The sequence below is a fragment of the Nylanderia fulva genome, unplaced genomic scaffold (assembly GCF_048542155.1).
Source record: "Nylanderia fulva isolate GAGA-0341 unplaced genomic scaffold, ASM4854215v1 Scaffold25, whole genome shotgun sequence".
NCBI lineage: Eukaryota > Metazoa > Arthropoda > Insecta > Hymenoptera > Formicidae > Nylanderia > Nylanderia fulva.
In genome coordinates, this window is record NW_028190314.1 from 2945381 (window position 1) to 2969197 (window position 23817).

The 23817-nt window shown below is 28.2% G+C and overlaps 4 protein-coding genes, 2 long non-coding RNA genes and 1 pseudogene across 9 annotated transcripts in view; 4 read left to right on the plus strand and 3 right to left on the minus strand.

Moving 5' to 3' along the window:
• Positions 1-23817, plus strand: part of LOC146722979 (F-box only protein 39) — a 46450-nt gene that overhangs the window by 17378 nt on the left and 5255 nt on the right. The gene's annotated exons all lie outside the window — the stretch shown is intronic.
• Positions 734-3408, plus strand: LOC114940736 (uncharacterized). Its single transcript, XM_029315489.2, has 2 exons — positions 734-1856; positions 2229-3408. The coding sequence occupies exon 2, from the start codon at positions 2402-2404 to the stop codon at positions 3344-3346; it is 945 nt and encodes a 314-aa protein (XP_029171322.1). The 5' UTR covers positions 734-1856; positions 2229-2401; the 3' UTR covers positions 3347-3408.
• LOC114932933 (uncharacterized) lies at positions 2748-9944 on the minus strand. Its single transcript, XM_085483425.1, has 9 exons — positions 8358-9944; positions 6125-6256; positions 5911-6021; positions 5690-5830; positions 5329-5439; positions 5127-5237; positions 4927-5040; positions 4523-4681; positions 2748-4336 (listed from the first exon to the last, which is right to left on the minus strand). The coding sequence occupies exons 1-9, from the start codon at positions 8494-8496 to the stop codon at positions 4269-4271; spliced, it is 1086 nt and encodes a 361-aa protein (XP_085339551.1). The 5' UTR covers positions 8497-9944; the 3' UTR covers positions 2748-4268.
• Positions 9722-11451, plus strand: LOC114932930 (uncharacterized). Of its 2 annotated transcripts, XR_003819984.2 has the most exons (4): positions 9722-10806; positions 10873-10985; positions 11067-11159; positions 11251-11451. It is a non-coding gene; the product is annotated as an uncharacterized LOC114932930 (long non-coding RNA). The 2 variants fall into 2 exon arrangements; XR_014924828.1 differs by having other exon boundaries at positions 10873-11159.
• LOC114940741 (uncharacterized) lies at positions 11574-13234 on the minus strand. Of its 2 annotated transcripts, none has more exons than XR_014924830.1 (3): positions 12150-13234; positions 11797-12083; positions 11574-11705 (listed from the first exon to the last, which is right to left on the minus strand). It is a non-coding gene; the product is annotated as an uncharacterized LOC114940741 (long non-coding RNA). The 2 variants fall into 2 exon arrangements; XR_014924831.1 differs by lacking the exon at positions 11574-11705 and having other exon boundaries at positions 11853-11889; positions 11971-12083.
• On the plus strand, positions 12838-18575 carry LOC114932932 (uncharacterized). The gene is made up of 9 exons (XM_029305340.2): positions 12838-14598; positions 15159-15290; positions 15394-15504; positions 15585-15725; positions 15976-16086; positions 16178-16288; positions 16375-16488; positions 16734-16892; positions 17079-18575. The coding sequence occupies exons 1-9, from the start codon at positions 14460-14462 to the stop codon at positions 17144-17146; spliced, it is 1086 nt and encodes a 361-aa protein (XP_029161173.2). The 5' UTR covers positions 12838-14459; the 3' UTR covers positions 17147-18575.
• LOC146722981 (uncharacterized) lies at positions 18773-19884 on the minus strand (annotated as a pseudogene).

Below are 23817 nucleotides of genomic sequence, written 5' to 3' on the forward strand. Positions count from 1 at the left end.
TGTATTTTCTAAAACGTACAATTACAAGCGAAACGATGATCACTTTAGAGACATAATAAAAATTCGATAAATTGAAATTACGTCGAGACGTAAGAAAAATTCGGTGAATTATAATTATGTAGATGTATAATAATAATTCAAGAAGTGCACAGACAAGAGAGTAAAAAGACCTTTGAGGGAATGCCTAGCTTTAAAATCTCGTATTAGCTGTTTTCTAACACCTAATATTAAACGTTTTAGTTGTTCACAATCAAATAACGATAGTTTGCAATCTGAATCTAGCGATGCAAGAGCTTGCTTTTCGAGTAAAATGCTTGCAGAACTTTATATTTTATATGATGATTAGATACCCCATTTTATGTATTATATTAGTCGATTGCTTTATATTATAGGATTATTTTATAAAGACTAAATATTTCTCTTGTCTAATATTTTTATATTAATAGCATAAATGTGCAGAACGAATATTTAATTCTTTTTTTCTTTTGTTTATTTTTTGTTTATAAAGCTGTGTAAAGGAGAATTCTAATTCTAAATAAAAAGAAACTTATTTATAATAGAACAATTGTAGAAAATAGAAAATGATTATCAATAATATATTAATTATTGCTTATATGAGTTAAACATTTGATTTTTATAATTCATTATTAGGCATATTAAGCTTTATACTTTAATCATATATATATATATATATATATATATATATATAAATATATGTCAATTGGCTATTTTGACGACACAAAAAACCTTAATATTTTATTGTATACATAAGAGTACATTAACTCTGTGACGTATACATTAGTTTTACTTTTTCGATAAAATGCACTGGTACATATGTATAAAGAGTTAAGTATAGATTGGCTAATACAGCGACAGTACAAAATTATGTATATATATTATACTATTTGGCTATTGTGACGACATTGTTATTTTCTATGAATTGGTTATTTTAACTACATTCCAGAATAAATAAAGGATTTAATTGTTTAATAAGCAAGAATAATAGACAAAATTAAATAATTTTTTTTTGGTGAATCAAATTTAAAAAAATGCAAGTATTTTTGCAAATACTTGCAGTGTAATATACGGGATGTAACTAAAAAAACATATATGACATATAATGGCAAATTCTTGTAAAATATCTTGTAAAATATTCAATTTTTGATAATATAATTTTAATATTTTTATGCACAAAATAATTCGAGACAAATGAATTGGTGTAAAAACACAATTATCTTAAAAAAAAATTTCGTAATATTAAAAGGTTTCTACACTTTTAGTAAACCATGTATAAAGACTCCATGTAAAAGTCCATCAGTTTTAGATAGATACATATTATTTTAATTTATAAGCGAAAGCTGCTTATAAAACTCAAGAATTAATAAAAAGCCTTAAATCAAGAACATGATTAATTGCACAATATATTATTTATTTCACACAAACATTATATGTAATAAAATATACGTGTCAAATTTAGTATACAGAAATATTTTAATAAGAAAGTGTTATCTACATAGAAATATTTTATTAGCAATGTTATTTAATACAAAACCATTTTGACAAGTGTCAACATTTTAAAGTGTCAAAAAATTTTGACACTTTAAACACTGTTGATATATCAATATGCAACGATGAGCTTACAGATTTATGAATTCTTATTCTGTAATCAAGAAATATGAGACTATACAGATTGATAAATCTTTTGCCTGTACAAATTAAAGTATTAATATTAACAAAGGGCGAAGCGTTCTAATTTTAAGTAAAAAACAATCCGTATAGCCAATAAATAGATTTACAATTTATTTAACCTCATATTTTGTCGATAAGAAAGGAAAAAAACAAAACTGACTTCTCAAGTAACTCCAGCATCCCCTTAAACAATATTTACTAAATTTAATATTTTTAATTAATTTTATTTTTATATTTTTTAATGTATTTTCTAATTAAAATATTATTTAATAATAGATATAAAGAATCTTTGTATCTATTATTATATTTTTTTCTGCTGTGATAGTACACTTAAAAAAGTTTAAATAAAAAAAAATAAATTTTATTCTTATGATACATTTTTCTTGCTTTGTTGTATATATTTTACATTTATTAAAACAATTAATATTGTGTTATGCATACTTCAATACATGTTGTGCTTATACATACTTTTATTCATGTAAAAACTGTGTCCTCTTTTTACATATGTATATAATGTATTTATTAATATTTTATACAAGGTAATGATACCGATGAGGATTCAGAATACGTACCATCTGAACAAAGTTCTTTTTCACAAGATATTGAATCTACACAAGATCGCGTGGAAAGTACAATAAACAAGACTGCGTCTTCCACTTCAAGTTTGGATACTTCAAATACTGTTGGCTCAGTAATATGCAACGATGAGCTTATGTATGTGGAAACATCTAAAATGAAATCGAAACGAAACTATTGTGTTTTCTGCAAGAAGTTGCAAACTCAACTTGCACGTCATTTGGTAACAGTTCATCGTAATGAACCACAAGTAAAAAAGTTTGCCATATTACCTAAGAAACATCCAGAAAGATTGCAAATAATAGACGCTATTTGGAAAAATGGAAACTTCAAATTTAACACAAAAGCCGAACTTGATAGTGGACAATTACTTGTTAGTAGACGTCCAAATAAAAAGTATCATAAATCTGCAACTGACTTTACAGCCTGTGCCAAATGTAAAGGATTTTTTGCCAAAAGCACAATACGACATCATTCTAGAGTTTGTTTTAACAGTAAATTTAATAAAAATAAGAATATTATGGTAATGGGTAGACGAATCATTGGAAGACTTCATCCAATAGCCAGTAAAACTTTAAGGAAAACTGTTTTTCCGGTTATGAAGGAAGATGAAGTAACACGGATTTTGAGATACGATGAGTTAATGATAACATATGCAAATAAAATGTGCGTAAAATATAAAGTGCAACATCAGCACGACATGATTCGTGCCAAGTTACGCCTTCTTGGACGGTTTCTCTTGGCGTTAAAGGATATATATACAAATATACAAGACTTCCAATCGCTGTACCATCCTCGATTATACGATGACTGCATCTCTGCAATAAACATAATTGCAAATTATGATAATAACACACAACTCTATAAAGCTTCCGCCGTAGCATCTACTTTGTCAACTCTTCTAAAATATGTTGAAAATATGTTAATTGTAGAATGTATCAAAAAAGGAGATGAGGATAAGAAGAAATTAGTCAAAGATTTCATAAAACTACTCATTGCAGATATTAGCACAAGTGTCAATAAAACTGTGCAAGAAACGCAGTCTGTACATAAAAGACATAAAAAGATAATCTCCCCTTAATGAATGATATTAAAGTTCCATGAATATTTGATGAAACAAAGAAATGCAGCATATGCAGCACTAAAAAATTCGTTTTTATATGACAAATGGCTTGCATTATCTGAGATAACACTAACTTCAATATATGTCTTTAAGAGATGTCGAGTAGCAGAAATAGAACAAGCAAAGATAGATAATTTTTAACATTATGTACAAGCCCATACATTATGTTAAAAAATTATCTTGTATATTTGTATTTATATAAATACTCTATGGTGTTGAAATAGTCTTTATATGTATAAGGAAAGTATGTATGTATATATTGTGCATCACTGAATTGTAATGAAAAAAGTGATTTCTCCTCTAACTGTTCTATTCTGGCTGTATGCTATATTATATCTTATAATTATATGTATTGTGAGATATGCTTTTCCAATTGGCAAACCTTATTCGACGACGATTTATTATCACGAACATTGGAACTATTTGAAAGTCATGAGAATATATATTCATTTCATCGCGTACGATTTAATAATTTTCCTATACATATAAAGACTATTTTTTCAATAAATGTAATTTAGATATATGTTAGATATATGATGACATACTATATTGAGGTTCGACTGTATAAATCAATGCAATAATGCCAAATTTATATTTTCCTAAAATGTAAAATATATGGATTTGAAAACTCTTCTGTGCAATCCAATTAAGCTAACTCGAATTATTATATCCATAGCAAAAATCCGCCATTTTTGCATCAATATATTTCAAGTCGAAATACTGTCTGTTTGTCACAGAATGACAATATCTAAATAATACCTAACTTAACCTAAAATGATTATATCTACATAATACTTAACCTAATCTAAAATTATAATGAATACAATACAATGGTTCATTGATTAAGAGCTATTTACTCTATTATAAATAATAATTTCCATCAGCATGCTCCACTATTTTTCTTACAAAAGAAAGTTGAGGTCACTTCTAAGATTATCACAGCGTAATCTGAAAAATGGAAATTTATATAGTATTTTAAATATAATTTTAAACAGGTGTAAAATATACAAATTTATATTATACGATACTTTTATAAAAACGTTAATTTCAAAAATTTATAGTTCACGTTACTATATATTAGTAATAATGGCAGTAAATATCTATCAAAACGCATAAAAATGTATATATACTTACAAATAGGTGAGAGTTCCACGTATTCTATTTGTTTATTTACTAAAATATTTTGGTTGTTATCAAGCATTTCTTTTTGATAATCAGGCTTTGAGAACTCGACATAAGTTTCAATGTTTAGAGCACTTCTTTCATCTGAATTTATCGTTTGATTGATAGGTACTAAAAAAAATAAAGAAATAGCATAACATATTTACTTTTACATGCATACACATATTTAGAATATATACATATACACATATTGGTAAGTATACAGAACGTGCTTACAAAATGTTATACAATAGAAGAATCTGTTTTACACACAAATTCTTTTACTGGCGATGAGTATACTTATACTGTAATATTTTTATAAGTGCGTTCTGAATACTAACCATTATGTAGAATACAAACAGTAAATGTAATCATACCACAAGACGAAGACTTTTCAATGTTTCTTTCATAATTATGGCTTTTAGTACAAATAATAGTCCTGTTGTTAATTGCACTCATATCACAGGTTGTCGTTGCATTAGTAATATTATCTAAAAATGTAACAAGAGAATACTATTTACAGTTAAGTTATAATAATTAATAGTTACAGAAATACTTGTAATGAATGCATACTTACCACTAGATGGAGTTACATCAGCAAGTTTCTTAAGATTACATTGCTTCTTAGAGTTATCAGTCTCTTTAAATGCACTTGTATAATCACAATTAATTGTTTCGTTAATATCGTCTGAAAAAAGTAGAAAATTTCATTATAACATTTACTGAATTCAATAAATGAGGAATTTTTGTAAATAAGTCAATATATAGATCTTACTTACCATTAAAAGAAAACACAAGAATATCTTTCTGGCAATCAATCTCTGAGGAGTCGATACAAGTTTCAAAGTTTAAAACACCTCCTTCATCCAAATTTATTATTTTATTAATATCTAAAATTATAAAAAATAGCATAACATATTAACTTCTTATACACACACATTTTGAAATATTATAAACCTATACATATTGATTGCTATTCAGAAAGTGCTTACAAAATGTTAGTACAATTGATATCCAATAGAAGAATCTGGTTTAAATAATACAGATCCTCCATTGGAAAACAAAATGTTAGTCTCTTTAAGTGCATTTTGAATACTAATCATTATGCGAAATATAATATAATAATAAACATAACCATACCACAAGACTTCTCAATGTTTTTCTCATAATCATAGCTTTCTTTACAGTTAGCAGTCGCATTGTTAGTTGTACTCATGTAACAGGTTGTCCCATTGTTAGTTGCATTCATATCACAGGTTGTCGTTGCATTAATAGCATTATCTAAATTTGTAAAAAGAGATTGATATTAACAATTAAAATATAATAATTTATAGGAATATTTATAATGAATGCATATTTACCATAAGATACAGATACATCGGTAAATTTGTTAAGATTACACTGTTTCTTAGAATTATCAGTCGTTCTAGTTGCACTTGGATCATCACAATTAATCGATTTATTACTACTTGCTAAACAAATTGTAGCGGAAAATTACTTATACACATAAGAATTATACGAATCTATATTCAAGTGATAAAAAGTCGTGATTAAAAGTAGATACAGCATACTTACCATATGGTAGATATTCAATGTTTTTTTCTGGGTTAATATCTCTAGTCTTATACTTCTTTCTTGGGTTTATTGTTACATTAGGTACATTTGTATTAATATTTTTAACTATTGTTTCTAATAGTCTTTTATCATCTATAGAAATACAAAACATGGTTAAAATATAATTAAAACCATTTGTAGTTGTAATAATTGTTTTTATGTGATATATTTTAGTATATATATTTTAATGTACACATATATAAAGACACATGTGTATGGATGCATGTGTGTGTTGTGCATGTGCGTATGTATGTGTTTAGGTATTTTTTTGATCTTGATATGAGAAGTATCTATTAGGAAAAATTATTTAATTCAGATATAAAATTTCAATTAAAAAAAAATATGTGTAACATATTTTGTTTACATTGATATATTATTTGGCAAAGGATAATTTTTTTACTTATTATTGCGTATGTGTATATTCATATAATATATAACATATGATATAACATATTTATATTATATATATAATATAAATAACATATTCGATTCCCGATTCTGCGACTTTCGGATCTATATTTTTCTCTCGCACTTTATTTCTTTAGGGGGAATAGGGGATACATGGAATTAAAAATCTCTTGTAGAGATTATTCCAATTTTATATCTTGGCCGTGTCCAAGTAAAAATTTGGTGCCTTGTGCACAGGTATTTAATTCTAACGAAAAAATTTAGTTTCGTTTAGAATAACGCACTGTCATCCGCGATTTGGCTCTTATTGCCTATCTTATATATGTTAAATTTATATTTATATATTACAGAGCCTAGTTAAACTCTTAATTTATACACGCTGGCTTAAAGGCGTTTATTTACCAACATTAATATATATAACAGAGAAAAGTATAGAATCGAAAGGATCTGAATAGCTCAGTTGGAAGAGCAGTCGCCCGGCAAGCGAAAGGTCTCGGGTTCGATTCCCGATTCTGCGACTTTCGGATCTATATTTTTCTCTCGCACTTTATTTCTTTAGGGGGAATAGGGGATACATGGAATTAAAAATCTCTTGTAGAGATTATTCCAATTTTATATCTTGGCCGTGTCCAAGTAAAAATTTGGTGCCTTGTGCACAGGTATTTAATTCTAACGAAAAAATTTAGTTTCGTTTAGAATAACGCACTGTCATCCGCGATTTGGCTCTTATTGCCTATCTTATATATGTTAAATTTATATTTATATATTACAGAGCCTAGTTAAACTCTTAATTTATACACGCTGGCTTAAAGGCGTTTATTTACCAACATTAATATATATAACAGAGAAAAGTATAGAATCGAAAGGATCTGAATAGCTCAGTTGGAAGAGCAGTCGCCCGGCAAGCGAAAGGTCTCGGGTTCGATTCCCGATTCTGCGACTTTCGGATCTATATTTTTCTCTCGCACTTTATTTCTTTAGGGGGAATAGGGGATACATGGAATTAAAAATCTCTTGTAGAGATTATTCCAATTTTATATCTTGGCCGTGTCCAAGTAAAAATTTGGTGCCTTGTGCACAGGTATTTAATTCTAACGAAAAAATTTAGTTTCGTTTAGAATAACGCACTGTCATCCGCGATTTGGCTCTTATTGCCTATCTTATATATGTTAAATTTATATTTATATATTACAGAGCCTAGTTAAACTCTTAATTTATACACGCTGGCTTAAAGGCGTTTATTTACCAACATTAATATATATAACAGAGAAAAGTATAGAATCGAAAGGATCTGAATAGCTCAGTTGGAAGAGCAGTCGCCCGGCAAGCGAAAGGTCTCGGGTTCGATTCCCGATTCTGCGACTTTCGGATCTATATTTTTCTCTCGCACTTTATTTCTTTAGGGGGAATAGGGGATACATGGAATTAAAAATCTCTTGTAGAGATTATTCCAATTTTATATCTTGGCCGTGTCCAAGTAAAAATTTGGTGCCTTGTGCACAGGTATTTAATTCTAACGAAAAAATTTAGTTTCGTTTAGAATAACGCACTGTCATCCGCGATTTGGCTCTTATTGCCTATCTTATATATGTTAAATTTATATTTATAAATAACATATTTATATATACATACAAAGAGCACATCTGTCCAAAAAATGTCTAAAAATGTTTTATTACCTTTTAGACATCTTTAAGAAATTTTTTGGTCTTTTTGTGCTCTCTGAGATAAATATACAATACGTAATATAAAAGAAAAGCATTTTAGTAGATATAATTGTTTTTCTTACTGTTTTTTGCAATGATCGTTGCGGAATACCTATATCCATCGCTGTATTTTACTTTTATGTCGCGACTTTTAGTAGGAAAAATACATTTTTGGGTGCACACATAATGCACATCATCGTAAAATTTCACAAGCGCATACATCTTTTTTTACACATTAAAATACTTTAGCACAAAGGAAAGTTAAATGTTAACATTATTCAAATCTTAATGTAATGTAACGGTAGCTTGAGATATTTCACTGCGTCTGCGTAATGCGTAATGGTACGATAACAAACGCGGAAACGTTCATAAGAAGAAAATCACATAGTACGGGAATCAACGTGTGGGACAGAGACCTAGTTTACATCGAGTACTTGATACGCGTATTAAATAGTAAATAACTAGTAAATTGATTCAATTATTGGCTGATCAGCTCAAATGTACTATTTGATACGCGTATTAAGTGCTCGATGTAAAATAGACCAGGGTATCGATTCTGTAACTTTTTCTAAAGTGAAAATGTGAAAAGTGAAAAATTTCCGCCAATCACGCATTGATTTTAAAATGAAATTGATGTGCAATTGGCGGAAATTTTTTACTTTTCACGTTTTCACTTTAAAAAAAGTTACAGAATCGATACTCTGAGGATGGGTGATTCGACCAGCCAATCAGAGCTTTTTCGCATTTTTCTAAGAACGTTGATTGGGCATGTCGGATGACTTATTTGTTTAAATCGCTTAGTAATAAAAGCATTATCTGATCGAGAGGCGGTGTCATGCAGCGAGCGGCGAGCAATGTAGCGGCGCCGAAAAGTAAGATGATACTTTTGATACTAAGCGACAGCCAAATACAAAAGTAAAGAAGTGTTTTGATTGGTCTAAACTCGTGATGCGCGGCCTGACGCGCTCAGTGGAAATTCAGCCGCACTCTCATACAAAAAGCGCCATGCTTACTTTCGCGCGACATTACATGGAAATATTAAAGTCGTTCTACATTAGTTGCAAATGGAGTCGCAAATCGCAAAAAATTAACCAATCACAATTGAAATTCAAGAAAATAATCGACTATGGTTGGCTAATTTTTTGCGATTTGCGACTCCATTTGCAACTAATGTAGAACGACCTTAATGTCACATGTTGCATTCGTTATTCTCGCTTTCATATAGAAAGTATCGTTCTTTCTTTTGCTCGTTAAACATAAATAATATACAAGGGCCCGTAGTCTGTTCTTATATTTAAGATCGTCTTAAGACCTCGTTCAACCAATTAAATGGCCGCTTAGCATCTCTTGACTGGTTGAACGAGGTCTTAAGACGATCTCAAATATAAGAACGGACTATGAATACGGGCCAATAAAGCGGGGAGCACAAACTTTTGCATAGGCGCATAAGCGTAAACATATAGCGGGGAGCACACACTTTTGCATAGGCGCATAAGCGTAAGCATAAGAATCTTGATTGGTCTATAAACGTATGCATAGGAAATTGAACCAATCGAATTTCTTAATCCGGGTCTACATTGGTCGTAGAATCGTAGATTGTAAGAAAATTGATCCAATCACAGTTGAATGTGAGAAGAATAATCGACTCTGATTGGATCAATTTTCTTACGATCTATGATTCTACGACCAATGTAGACTTAGCTTTATGCATATGCTTATGCGCTTATGCAAGAATGTGTGCTTCCCGCTTAAAGCTTACATATCGCCATAATGCTTCCATGCAATGTCGCGCAAAAGTAAACATATTTACCTTATATTCAAAATGGTCACAAAAACTAAATTCATAAAAGTTTAGAAGTGATTTATGTGTTTATTTAATTCTGCTGAATTTCTACTGCTCTAAAACTTGTAAACGAAAACTTAAGCTGGTTATTGAACGGTTAGTTGATCAATTAATCGTTGAAATTTTTTTTTCATTTATTTCAATGAAATATTCAATGTATATTTTGTGTGATGTACTGTGTTTTTCTCTCGTGCCTTTAACAATGCCTGTTAATAAATTGTGCATACCAGTAACACCTTTCGGGCACGTACGATATTCATTGCATATTCTGAAATATTATTTATTTATCATTGTCGACGTACTATTAAAAAAAATGTAATCTGCCTATTACATGGACTATAGCGAAATAAATAAGAAAAAATTTAGCATTTTTATCACTATAATGAATCTTTATTGTTTATAAATTTTCTAAATAACTTGCATTTTATAGTAAATAAAAACACTAGTACATCTACTTTTAAAATTATGAAATCTACATTAATTCGGTAAAAATATGTTTTAATGGTACATTGTGATTATGGCGATAGTATGTACATACTGATACATGTATATAGCATATGAAGTCTGAGTGTCCAAATGCATTATTCATATATGTCAATTAATATACATATTTATTTATGAAATTCTGCGCATAGAAGTTATTTTTCATTTCTTTACATCTCATAGTGAGTTTGAATAACTATTTACAGGTATATATATATTTTTAAAATAGATATTTGTTACATACGTAAATAAAAAATCGATAAATTTTCTAGAAAATGCAAAGAGAGATGCAGATCTTTAAAGTGATATGTTCAACGACAAATATTGTAAGCTCATTTCAGAGCTTAGCAAAATATGTTTATGCGCTTTTTTCTTCCATTTTTAGGTGAATCACAAACATACAATTATTTCTTTAAATACATATTTTTTACATTATTAAATAAATATCTATATAATTTCACCTTAGGATAAGTTTCAGTTGAGAAACTGGCCAGCGATGTGTGTTGTAACTTACATTCAAACTACATTGTACAGGAACTTTTTCCTTTTTATATTTATGGTGAGTCTAAAAATAGATATATTTATTTATAAAATGCATATTTTTTACATTGATAAGTAAAAATTTATATTATATAGTTTTTGTCATATAGGTTATATGAAGAAATTGTATCTATGAATGATGAAATCAAAAAGTAACTCTTTGTTCATAGTACACACAAACCAAGACTGTAATAGAAATCAGGAAATTTTAATGGTCCTATACCTATAATGCTGAAAATTAATCTTCTATCTGTTCTAATTAACCACCTGTCATAAAAACTCTAACTTTTGCATTTTATACAATGGTGAGTACATACAATTTATTAAAACAGATTTAAGTAAAATCTGTTTTAATAAATTGTATGTACTCACCATTGTATAAAATGCAAAAGTTAGAGTTTTTATGACAGGTGGTTAATTAGAAGATAGAAGATTAATTTTCAGCATTATAGGTATAGGACCATTAAAATTTCCTGATTTCTATTACAGTCTTGGTTTGTGTGTACTATGAACAAAGAGTTACTTTTTGATTTCATCATTCATAGATACAATTTCTTCATATAACCTATATGACAAAAACTATATAATATAAATTTTTACTTATCAATGTAAAAAATATGCATTTTATAAATAAATATATCTATTTTTAGACTCACCATAAATATAAAAAGGAAAAAGTTCCTGTACAATGTAGTTTGAATGTAAGTTACAACACACATCGCTGGCCAGTTTCTCAACTGAAACTTATCCTAAGGTGAAATTATATAGATATTTATTTAATAATGTAAAAAATATGTATTTAAAGAAATAATTGTATGTTTGTGATTCACCTAAAAATGGAAGAAAAAAGCGCATAAACATATTTTGCTAAGCTCTGAAATGAGCTTACAATATTTGTCGTTGAACATATCACTTTAAAGATCTGCATCTCTCTTTGCATTTTCTAGAAAATTTATCGATTTTTTATTTACGTATGTAACAAATATCTATTTTAAAAATATATATATACCTGTAAATAGTTATTCAAACTCACTATGAGATGTAAAGAAATGAAAAATAACTTCTATGCGCAGAATTTCATAAATAAATATGTATATTAATTGACATATATGAATAATGCATTTGGACACTCAGACTTCATATGCTATATACATGTATCAGTATGTACATACTATCGCCATAATCACAATGTACCATTAAAACATATTTTTACCGAATTAATGTAGATTTCATAATTTTAAAAGTAGATGTACTAGTGTTTTTATTTACTATAAAATGCAAGTTATTTAGAAAATTTATAAACAATAAAGATTCATTATAGTGATAAAAATGCTAAATTTTTTCTTATTTATTTCGCTATAGTCCATGTAATAGGCAGATTACATTTTTTTTAATAGTACGTCGACAATGATAAATAAATAATATTTCAGAATATGCAATGAATATCGTACGTGCCCGAAAGGTGTTACTGGTATGCACAATTTATTAACAGGCATTGTTAAAGGCACGAGAGAAAAACACAGTACATCACACAAAATATACATTGAATATTTCATTGAAATAAATGAAAAAAAAATTTCAACGATTAATTGATCAACTAACCGTTCAATAACCAGCTTAAGTTTTCGTTTACAAGTTTTAGAGCAGTAGAAATTCAGCAGAATTAAATAAACACATAAATCACTTCTAAACTTTTATGAATTTAGTTTTTGTGACCATTTTGAATATAAGGTAAATATGTTTACTTTTGCGCGACATTGCATGGAAGCATTATGGCGATATGTAAGCTTTAAGCGGGAAGCACACATTCTTGCATAAGCGCATAAGCATATGCATAAAGCTAAGTCTACATTGGTCGTAGAATCATAGATCGTAAGAAAATTGATCCAATCAGAGTCGATTATTCTTCTCACATTCAACTGTGATTGGATCAATTTTCTTACAATCTACGATTCTACGACCAATGTAGACCCGGATTAAGAAATTCGATTGGTTCAATTTCCTATGCATACGTTTATAGACCAATCAAGATTCTTATGCTTACGCTTATGCGCCTATGCAAAAGTGTGTGCTCCCCGCTATATGTTTACGCTTATGCGCCTATGCAAAAGTTTGTGCTCCCCGCTTTATTGGCCCGTATTCATAGTCCGTTCTTATATTTGAGATCGTCTTAAGACCTCGTTCAACCAGTCAAGAGATGCTAAGCGGCCATTTGATTGGTTGAACGAGGTCTTAAGACGATCTTAAATATAAGAACAGACTACGGGCCCTTGTATATTATTTATGTTTAACGAGCAAAAGAAAGAACGATACTTTCTATATGAAAGCGAGAATAACGAATGCAACATGTGACATTAAGGTCGTTCTACATTAGTTGCAAATGGAGTCGCAAATCGCAAAAAATTAGCCAACCATAGTCGATTATTTTCTTGAATTTCAATTGTGATTGGTTAATTTTTTGCGATTTGCGACTCCATTTGCAACTAATGTAGAACGACTTTAATATTTCCATGTAATGTCGCGTGAAAGTAAGCATGGCGCTTTTTGTATGAGAGTGCGGCTGAATTTCCACTGAGCGCGTCAGGCCGCGCATCACGAGTTTAGACCAATCAAAACACTTCTTTACTTTTGTATTTGGCTGTCGCTTAGTATCAAAAGTATCATCTTACTTTTCGGCGCCGCTACATTGCTCGCCGCTCGCTGCATGACACCGCCTCTCGATCAGATAATGCTTTTATTACTAAGCGATTTAAACAAATAAGTCATCCGACATGCCCAATCAACGTTCTTAGAAAAATGCGGAAAAGCTCTGATTGGCTGGTCGAATCACCCATCCTCAGAGTATCGATTCTGTAACTTTTTTTAAAGTGAAAACGTGAAAAGTAAAAAATTTCCGCCAATTGCACATCAATTTCATTTTAAAATCAATGCGTGATTGGCGGAAATTTTTCACTTTTCACATTTTCACTTTAGAAAAAGTTACAGAATCGATACCCTGGTCTATTTTACATCGAGCACTTAATACGCGTATCAAATAGTACATTTGAGCTGATCAGCCAATAATTGAATCAATTTACTAGTTATTTACTATTTAATACGCGTATCAAGTACTCGATGTAAACTAGGTCTCTGTCCCACACGTTGATTCCCGTACTATGTGATTTTCTTCTTATGAACGTTTCCGCGTTTGTTATCGTACCATTACGCATTACGCAGACGCAGAGAAATATCTCAAGCTACCGTTACATTACATTAAGATTTGAATAATGTTAACATTTAACTTTCCTTTGTGCTAAAGTATTTTAATGTGTAAAAAAAGATGTATGCGCTTGTGAAATTTTACGATGATGTGCATTATGTGTGCACCCAAAAATGTATTTTTCCTACTAAAAGTCGCGACATAAAAGTAAAATACAGCGATGGATATAGGTATTCCGCAACGATCATTGCAAGAAACAGTAAGAAAAACAATTATATCTACTAAAATGCTTTTCTTTTATATTACGTATTGTATATTTATCTCAGAGAGCACAAAAAGACCAAAAAATTTCTTAAAGATGTCTAAAAGGTAATAAAACATTTTTAGACATTTTTTGGACAGATGTGCTCTTTGTATGTATATATAAATATGTTATTTATATTATATATATAATATAAATATGTTATATCATATGTTATATATTATATGAATATACACATACGCAATAATAAGTAAAAAAATTATCCTTTGCCAAATAATATATCAATGTAAACAAAATATGTTACACATATTTTTTTTTAATTGAAATTTTATATCTGAATTAAATAATTTTTCCTAATAGATACTTCTCATATCAAGATCAAAAAAATACCTAAACACATACATACGCACATGCACAACACACACATGCATCCATACACATGTGTCTTTATATATGTGTACATTAAAATATATATACTAAAATATATCACATAAAAACAATTATTACAACTACAAATGGTTTTAATTATATTTTAACCATGTTTTGTATTTCTATAGATGATAAAAGACTATTAGAAACAATAGTTAAAAATATTAATACAAATGTACCTAATGTAACAATAAACCCAAGAAAGAAGTATAAGACTAGAGATATTAACCCAGAAAAAAACATTGAATATCTACCATATGGTAAGTATGCTGTATCTACTTTTAATCACGACTTTTTATCACTTGAATATAGATTCGTATAATTCTTATGTGTATAAGTAATTTTCCGCTACAATTTGTTTAGCAAGTAGTAATAAATCGATTAATTGTGATGATCCAAGTGCAACTAGAACGACTGATAATTCTAAGAAACAGTGTAATCTTAACAAATTTACCGATGTATCTGTATCTTATGGTAAATATGCATTCATTATAAATATTCCTATAAATTATTATATTTTAATTGTTAATATCAATCTCTTTTTACAAATTTAGATAATGCTATTAATGCAACGACAACCTGTGATATGAATGCAACTAACAATGGGACAACCTGTTACATGAGTACAACTAACAATGCGACTGCTAACTGTAAAGAAAGCTATGATTATGAGAAAAACATTGAGAAGTCTTGTGGTATGGTTATGTTTATTATTATATTATATTTCGCATAATGATTAGTATTCAAAATGCACTTAAAGAGACTAACATTTTGTTTTCCAATGGAGGATCTGTATTATTTAAACCAGATTCTTCTATTGGATATCAATTGTACTAACATTTTGTAAGCACTTTCTGAATAGCAATCAATATGTATAGGTTTATAATATTTCAAAATGTGTGTGTATAAGAAGTTAATATGTTATGCTATTTTTTATAATTTTAGATATTAATAAAATAATAAATTTGGATGAAGGAGGTGTTTTAAACTTTGAAACTTGTATCGACTCCTCAGAGATTGATTGCCAGAAAGATATTCTTGTGTTTTCTTTTAATGGTAAGTAAGATCTATATATTGACTTATTTACAAAAATTCCTCATTTATTGAATTCAGTAAATGTTATAATGAAATTTTCTACTTTTTTCAGACGATATTAACGAAACAATTAATTGTGATTATACAAGTGCATTTAAAGAGACTGATAACTCTAAGAAGCAATGTAATCTTAAGGAACTTGCTGATGTAACTCCATCTAGTGGTAAGTATGCATTCATTACAAGTATTTCTGTAACTATTAATTATTATAACTTAACTGTAAATAGTATTCTCTTGTTACATTTTTAGATAATATTACTAATGCAACGACAACCTGTGATATGAGTGCAATTAACAACAGGACTATTATTTGTACTAAAAGCCATAATTATGAAAGAAACATTGAAAAGTCTTCGTCTTGTGGTATGATTACATTTACTGTTTGTATTCTACATAATGGTTAGTATTCAGAACGCACTTATAAAAATATTACAGTATAAGTATACTCATCGCCAGTAAAAGAATTTGTGTGTAAAACAGATTCTTCTATTGTATAACATTTTGTAAGCACGTTCTGTATACTTACCAATATGTGTATATGTATATATTCTAAATATGTGTATGCATGTAAAAGTAAATATGTTATGCTATTTCTTTATTTTTTTTAGTACCTATCAATCAAACGATAAATTCAGATGAAAGAAGTGCTCTAAACATTGAAACTTATGTCGAGTTCTCAAAGCCTGATTATCAAAAAGAAATGCTTGATAACAACCAAAATATTTTAGTAGATAAACAAATAGAATACGTGGAACTCTCACCTATTTGTAAGTATATATACATTTTTATGCGTTTTGATAGATATTTACTGCCATTATTACTAATATATAGTAACGTGAACTATAAATTTTTGAAATTAACGTTTTTATAAAAGTATCGTATAATATAAATTTGTATATTTTACACCTGTTTAAAATTATATTTAAAATACTATATAAATTTCCATTTTTCAGATTACGCTGTGATAATCTTAGAAGTGACCTCAACTTTCTTTTGTAAGAAAAATAGTGGAGCATGCTGATGGAAATTATTATTTATAATAGAGTAAATAGCTCTTAATCAATGAACCATTGTATTGTATTCATTATAATTTTAGATTAGGTTAAGTATTATGTAGATATAATCATTTTAGGTTAAGTTAGGTATTATTTAGATATTGTCATTCTGTGACAAACAGACAGTATTTCGACTTGAAATATATTGATGCAAAAATGGCGGATTTTTGCTATGGATATAATAATTCGAGTTAGCTTAATTGGATTGCACAGAAGAGTTTTCAAATCCATATATTTTACATTTTAGGAAAATATAAATTTGGCATTATTGCATTGATTTATACAGTCGAACCTCAATATAGTATGTCATCATATATCTAACATATATCTAAATTACATTTATTGAAAAAATAGTCTTTATATGTATAGGAAAATTATTAAATCGTACGCGATGAAATGAATATATATTCTCATGACTTTCAAATAGTTCCAATGTTCGTGATAATAAATCGTCGTCGAATAAGGTTTGCCAATTGGAAAAGCATATCTCACAATACATATAATTATAAGATATAATATAGCATACAGCCAGAATAGAACAGTTAGAGGAGAAATCACTTTTTTCATTACAATTCAGTGATGCACAATATATACATACATACTTTCCTTATACATATAAAGACTATTTCAACACCATAGAGTATTTATATAAATACAAATATACAAGATAATTTTTTAACATAATGTATGGGCTTGTACATAATGTTAAAAATTATCTATCTTTGCTTGTTCTATTTCTGCTACTCGACATCTCTTAAAGACATATATTGAAGTTAGTGTTATCTCAGCTAATGCAAGCCATTTGTCATATAAAAACGACTTTTTTAGTGCTGCATATGCTGCATTTCTTTGTTTCATCAAATATTCATGGAACTTTAATATCATTCATTAAGGGGAGATTATCTTTTTATGTCTTTTATGTACAGACTGCGTTTCTTGCACAGTTTTATTGACACTTGTGCTAATATCTGCAATGAGTAGTTTTATGAAATCTTTGACTAATTTCTTCTTATCCTCATCTCCTTTTTTGATACATTCTACAATTAACATATTTCCAACATATTTTAGAAGAGTTGACAAAGTAGATGCTACGGCGGAAGCTTTATAAAGTTGTGTGCTATTATATACTGCAACTATGTTTATTGCAGAGATGCTGTTATCATATAATCGATGATGGTACAGCGATTGAAAGTATTGTATATTTGTATTTATATCCTTTAACGCTAAGGGAAACCGACCAAGAAGGCGTATCCTGGCACGAATCATGTCGTGCTGATGTTGCTTGTGCTTTGTACTTTACGCACATTTTATTTGCATATGTAATCAATAACTCGTCGTATCTCAAAATCCGTGTTACTATATTTTTTCGTATAACAAGAAAAAGTTTTTTTTCAAGTTTTGCTAGCTATTTATTGGGTGAATTTTTCTAGTGGTTTGTCTACTAATTAGCATAATATTCTTAATTTTTTAAAATTATTGTTCAAACAAACTTGAGTGTTGTCATATTGTGACAAAATATTTTTTACATTTGGCACAGGCTGTAAAGTCATTTTAGTTTAGATTAGGTTAGGTATTATGTAGATATAATCACTTTAGGTTAAAAATATATAGACATTGTTATTCTGTGACAAGCAGACAGTATTGCATGACTGTCTGTAGTAATCTTTATGAATTTTTTCTTTACAAACATTCTGGTTTTAATTATGTTTTTTCTCAGAATCGCTGTTCGATTCATTCCCAGGATCATTTTTCGAATTCTTTCCTTATATAGCTTCTAAATATCGAGACATTTTAAGTATAACTTTGCTTGCTTGTGGCTGTCTGTAAAAGATTTTTTGCCACAATATGACAACACTCTCAAGTTTGTTTTAACAATAATCCTTATGAATTTTCTCTCCATGATTCAAATATGTCGCAAGATCCGAAACTTCAGTATCATTCAGGTTGAATTGAATGCAATGTGTGGCTATGTGTTTTCTGAATGTAGTACCACGTAATGTAGTTGACTCATTTGCGTTACATTCATGTGCAAATTTGCGCATTAAAAGACATGCCCTAAGATATCGGTATCTATTTTTGTTGAGACCAGGTAATCCAAAAATGAAAGGATTTTTTTCCGGTACATTTGCTTCTGTACGAAACTTCAAAATTAATGTAATACAGTCAAACATATCGTTTGATAATAATACGGGTACTGTTTGCCCTAATTTTCCTCTGATGCAAAATCGCACATATTTCTCAGCAATTTTTCTATCCTCCACAGTTAAGGATTTATAAATGTCACCGTACATATTTTTATTTACTTTAACATAATTTTTAAAATCATCTATCTCTGCACGTTCCATTTCTCCTGCTCGACGTCTATTAAAGACATGTATTGAAGTTAATGTCAGCAAATGCAAGTTATTTTTTATGTGAAGACATCTGCTGATTGGATGATTTTAAAATGTAGCATACACATTTAATAAAACAAAAAACTGCATATGCTGCATATGCAGTTTTTTGTTTTATTAAATGTGTATGCTACATTTTAAGTTAATGCATACATTTTTATATACATATGCTCTGTTTCGTCAAATATGTATGCAACTTTTTAATATTATTCAGTGATGGAAGATTAATTTTTTTATATTTTTTATGTACAGACTGAAAAATTTTTTATTTTTTAAAAGAAAAAAATTTGTAATGCTTCTGTTTACTTCATAATATGTAAATTATTATATATAAAATGACTTTATGTTAAAAAATAGTGCTATACGTATTATTACTGATTAGTTTAGTATTACAAACGTTGTGAATCTACCTTATATTTTAGAAGTTTATTTGCACATTGTATTGTCACATTATCCATTATTGTTTTTTTATTTTAATATTATAAAACATTGTAAAATTCATTATATTATAAAACATTTCATTGTCAAATAAATCACTTATATGTATAGAAACTAACTGGCAGTATTTGGCGAAAAGAGTTTTTCTTCCATTATTGCAATATATTCTTCGATGCTAAAATGCATAGGTCAATTAGCCAACTACCTATAAAAATCAATATAATAATAGAAAGTCAAGACGGAATTTATTTCTCTGTCACACGATTTAATCAGTATTCTACTCATTGTAAAAATTGCAAACTCTAGTCATTTATATTGCTTTGTAGAAAGGTTGTTTATATAATTTTAATGCATACATTTTTATATACATTTTTATATATATAAAATAATTAGGAAAATAAATTTTCTGTGAAAAGTATTGTATATTTTAAAATAACTTTATTATATTTGTTATCTTCTATTTGTGTTGTTGCCTAATAATATTAGATAAAATGTTATGTCTTTTTTTATAATTTTTTTTTCATATAAAAGACAATGGTATTTTTTATGCATTTTGTTGCTAATTGTATATTTTTGTATTGTATCTCATTCACAGAATTGTAACATGTCCATACATAGTGGACAATAGTTAATAAATAAAACTAAATAAAATTTGATTTAAAATGTAAGTTAAATTGTGATAAAATAGTATATATATACATTATTATTATATATTTATAAGTAAATAAAATATATTTTAATATTTTTATTTTTAATATTAATTTTAATTTTAATATTATTTTAATTTTAATTTTAATTTTCAATATTAATAACAATATTGTCTTTTTATGAAAACCTGAATTTTTATCACATGTACATATTTTTTCTCTTTTTTGACAAGTGTTATAGACTGTCGTGAAAATAGCCATTAGATATTAGTCGTCGAAGTATACAATGTCGCATAAGTAGCCAATTATTCGTTTAACATTAGTTCGACGACGTCGTCAAATTATACAATAGATTGCTAAAATTTTGACGACAGTCGTCAAAATAGCCAAAAGTCGTCAAAGTAGCCATGGCGTACTAAAAATTGTCGTTAAAATAATCGATTGACATATATATATATATATATATATATTATAGATTTTTTTTATTTATTAAAATTCCTCTATTCCAAATTAGTTTTTTTTTTCATTAACAGTTAGAATTTCTTTTACACAGTTTTATAAACAAAAGAAAAACAAAATATATATATTATTAATAATATTTTATTTATTGCTTATATAAGCATTAAACGATTTATATAATAATATATACACACATATAATATTTATTTTTTGCACCGTTGTGAGCTATTGCGACAGGGAAGCGTTATTTTTATTTTAATTCGCCGAAATTTTATTATGTACATAATTTTAATTCACCAACTTTCTATTATGTACAAAATTTTAATTTTCTTATTTCTATTATGTACACAATTTTTATTCGTGAATTTCTATTACTTATGTTCATAATTTTAATTTGTCGAATTTCTATTATGTAAATAATTTTTATTTCCGAATTTTTATTACGTACATAATTTTAATTTCCAAATTTCTATTATGTACATAATTTTAATTCATAGAATTTCTAATTTCTTCTAAGTACATAATTTTAATTCATCGTATTTCTTTTATCTAAATAATTTTAATTTGCCCAATTTCTATTATGTATATAATTTTAATTTGTCATATTTCTTTTATGTAAATAATTTTAATTCGCTGAATTTCTATATGTACATAATTTTATTCTTGATTTTTTATTGTGTATCTAATTTTAGTTCTTGAATTTACATTATGTTTTAAATTTTTATTCGCCAAATTTTTACTATGTACAGTACATAAGTATTCTTGAATTTCTATTATGCGTTATAATTTAATAATTTGTTTGGCGCGCGCTTGTGTTATCTAGTTTGATTTAAATTTTAAATTTTTGAATATAAGTTTTAATCTTATGCACTTAAACATGCACAAAGATGAAGTTAACATAATTAAATTGATCCTAAAACAATTATATGAATTAATTAATTAAGTATGTGTCACATTTATCATATATAATTAAAATAATAATATGATCAGCTTGGAGTTAAATTTTTTTAACGCAAATGTTTTTTGACATAAATCAGTTGATTAAAATGATAATTTGCTAACTAAATTTTAAAATAATAATATGTTTTAAATAATATATATAATTATTTATATATTATAGTTATTCAAACTTGATTAATATTTTTTGACAATTGTCAGCTGATTTCTGTCAAATGATTAATAGATTTTAAATAAATTTCATATTATTTTTTTTAATCTAAATCGAGGAATGGCTCGCTCGTGTGTTATTCTAGTCGCTATTAAATTACATAATTGTCGTAATTAATTAGATATCGATATTACACGCAAATATATATGGTATATATATATATATATATATATATATATATATAAATATAAATTTAACATATATAAGATAGGCAATAAGAGCCAAATCGCGGATGACAGTGCGTTATTCTAAACGAAACTAAATTTTTTCGTTAGAATTAAATACCTGTGCACAAGGCACCAAATTTTTACTTGGACACGGCCAAGATATAAAATTGGAATAATCTCTACAAGAGATTTTTAATTCCATGTATCCCCTATTCCCCCTAAAGAAATAAAGTGCTAGAGAAAAATATAGATCCGAAAGTCGCAGAATCGGGAATCGAACCCGAGACCTTTCGCTTGCCGGGCGACTGCTCTTCCAACTGAGCTATTCAGATCCTTTCGATTCTATACTTTTCTCTGTTATATATATTAATGTTGGTAAATAAACGCCTTTAAGCCAGCGTGTATAAATTAAGAGTTTAACTAGGCTCTGTAATATATAAATATAAATTTAACATATATAAGATAGGCAATAAGAGCCAAATCGCGGATGACAGTGCGTTATTCTAAACGAAACTAAATTTTTTCGTTAGAATTAAATACCTGTGCACAAGGCACCAAATTTTTACTTGGACACGGCCAAGATATAAAATTGGAATAATCTCTACAAGAGATTTTTAATTCCATGTATCCCCTATTCCCCCTAAAGAAATAAAGTGCTAGAGAAAAATATAGATCCGAAAGTCGCAGAATCGGGAATAGAACCCGAGACCTTTCGCTTGCCGGGCGACTGCTCTTCCAACTGAGCTATTCAGATCCTTTCGATTCTATACTTTTCTCTGTTATATATATTAATGTTGGTAAATAAACGCCTTTAAGCCAGCGTGTATAAATTAAGAGTTTAACTAGGCTCTGTAATATATAAATATAAATTTAACATATATAAGATAGGCAATAAGAGCCAAATCGCGGATGACAGTGCGTTATTCTAAACGAAACTAAATTTTTTCATTAGAATTAAATACCTGTGCACAAGGCACCAAATTTTTACTTGGACACGGCCAAGATATAAAATTGGAATAATCTCTACAAGAGATTTTTAATTCCATGTATCCCCTATTCCCCCTAAAGAAATAAAGTGCTAGAGAAAAATATAGATCCGAAAGTCGCAGAATCGGGAATCGAACCCGAGACCTTTCGCTTGCCGGGCGACTGCTCTTCCAACTGAGCTATTCAGATCCTTTCGATTCTATACTTTTCTCTGTTATATATATTAATGTTGGTAAATAAACGCCTTTAAGCCAGCGTGTATAAATTAAGAGTTTAACTAGGCTCTGTAATATATAAATATAAATTTAACATATATAAGATAGGCAATAAGAGCCAAATCGCGGATGACAGTGCGTTATTCTAAACGAAACTAAATTT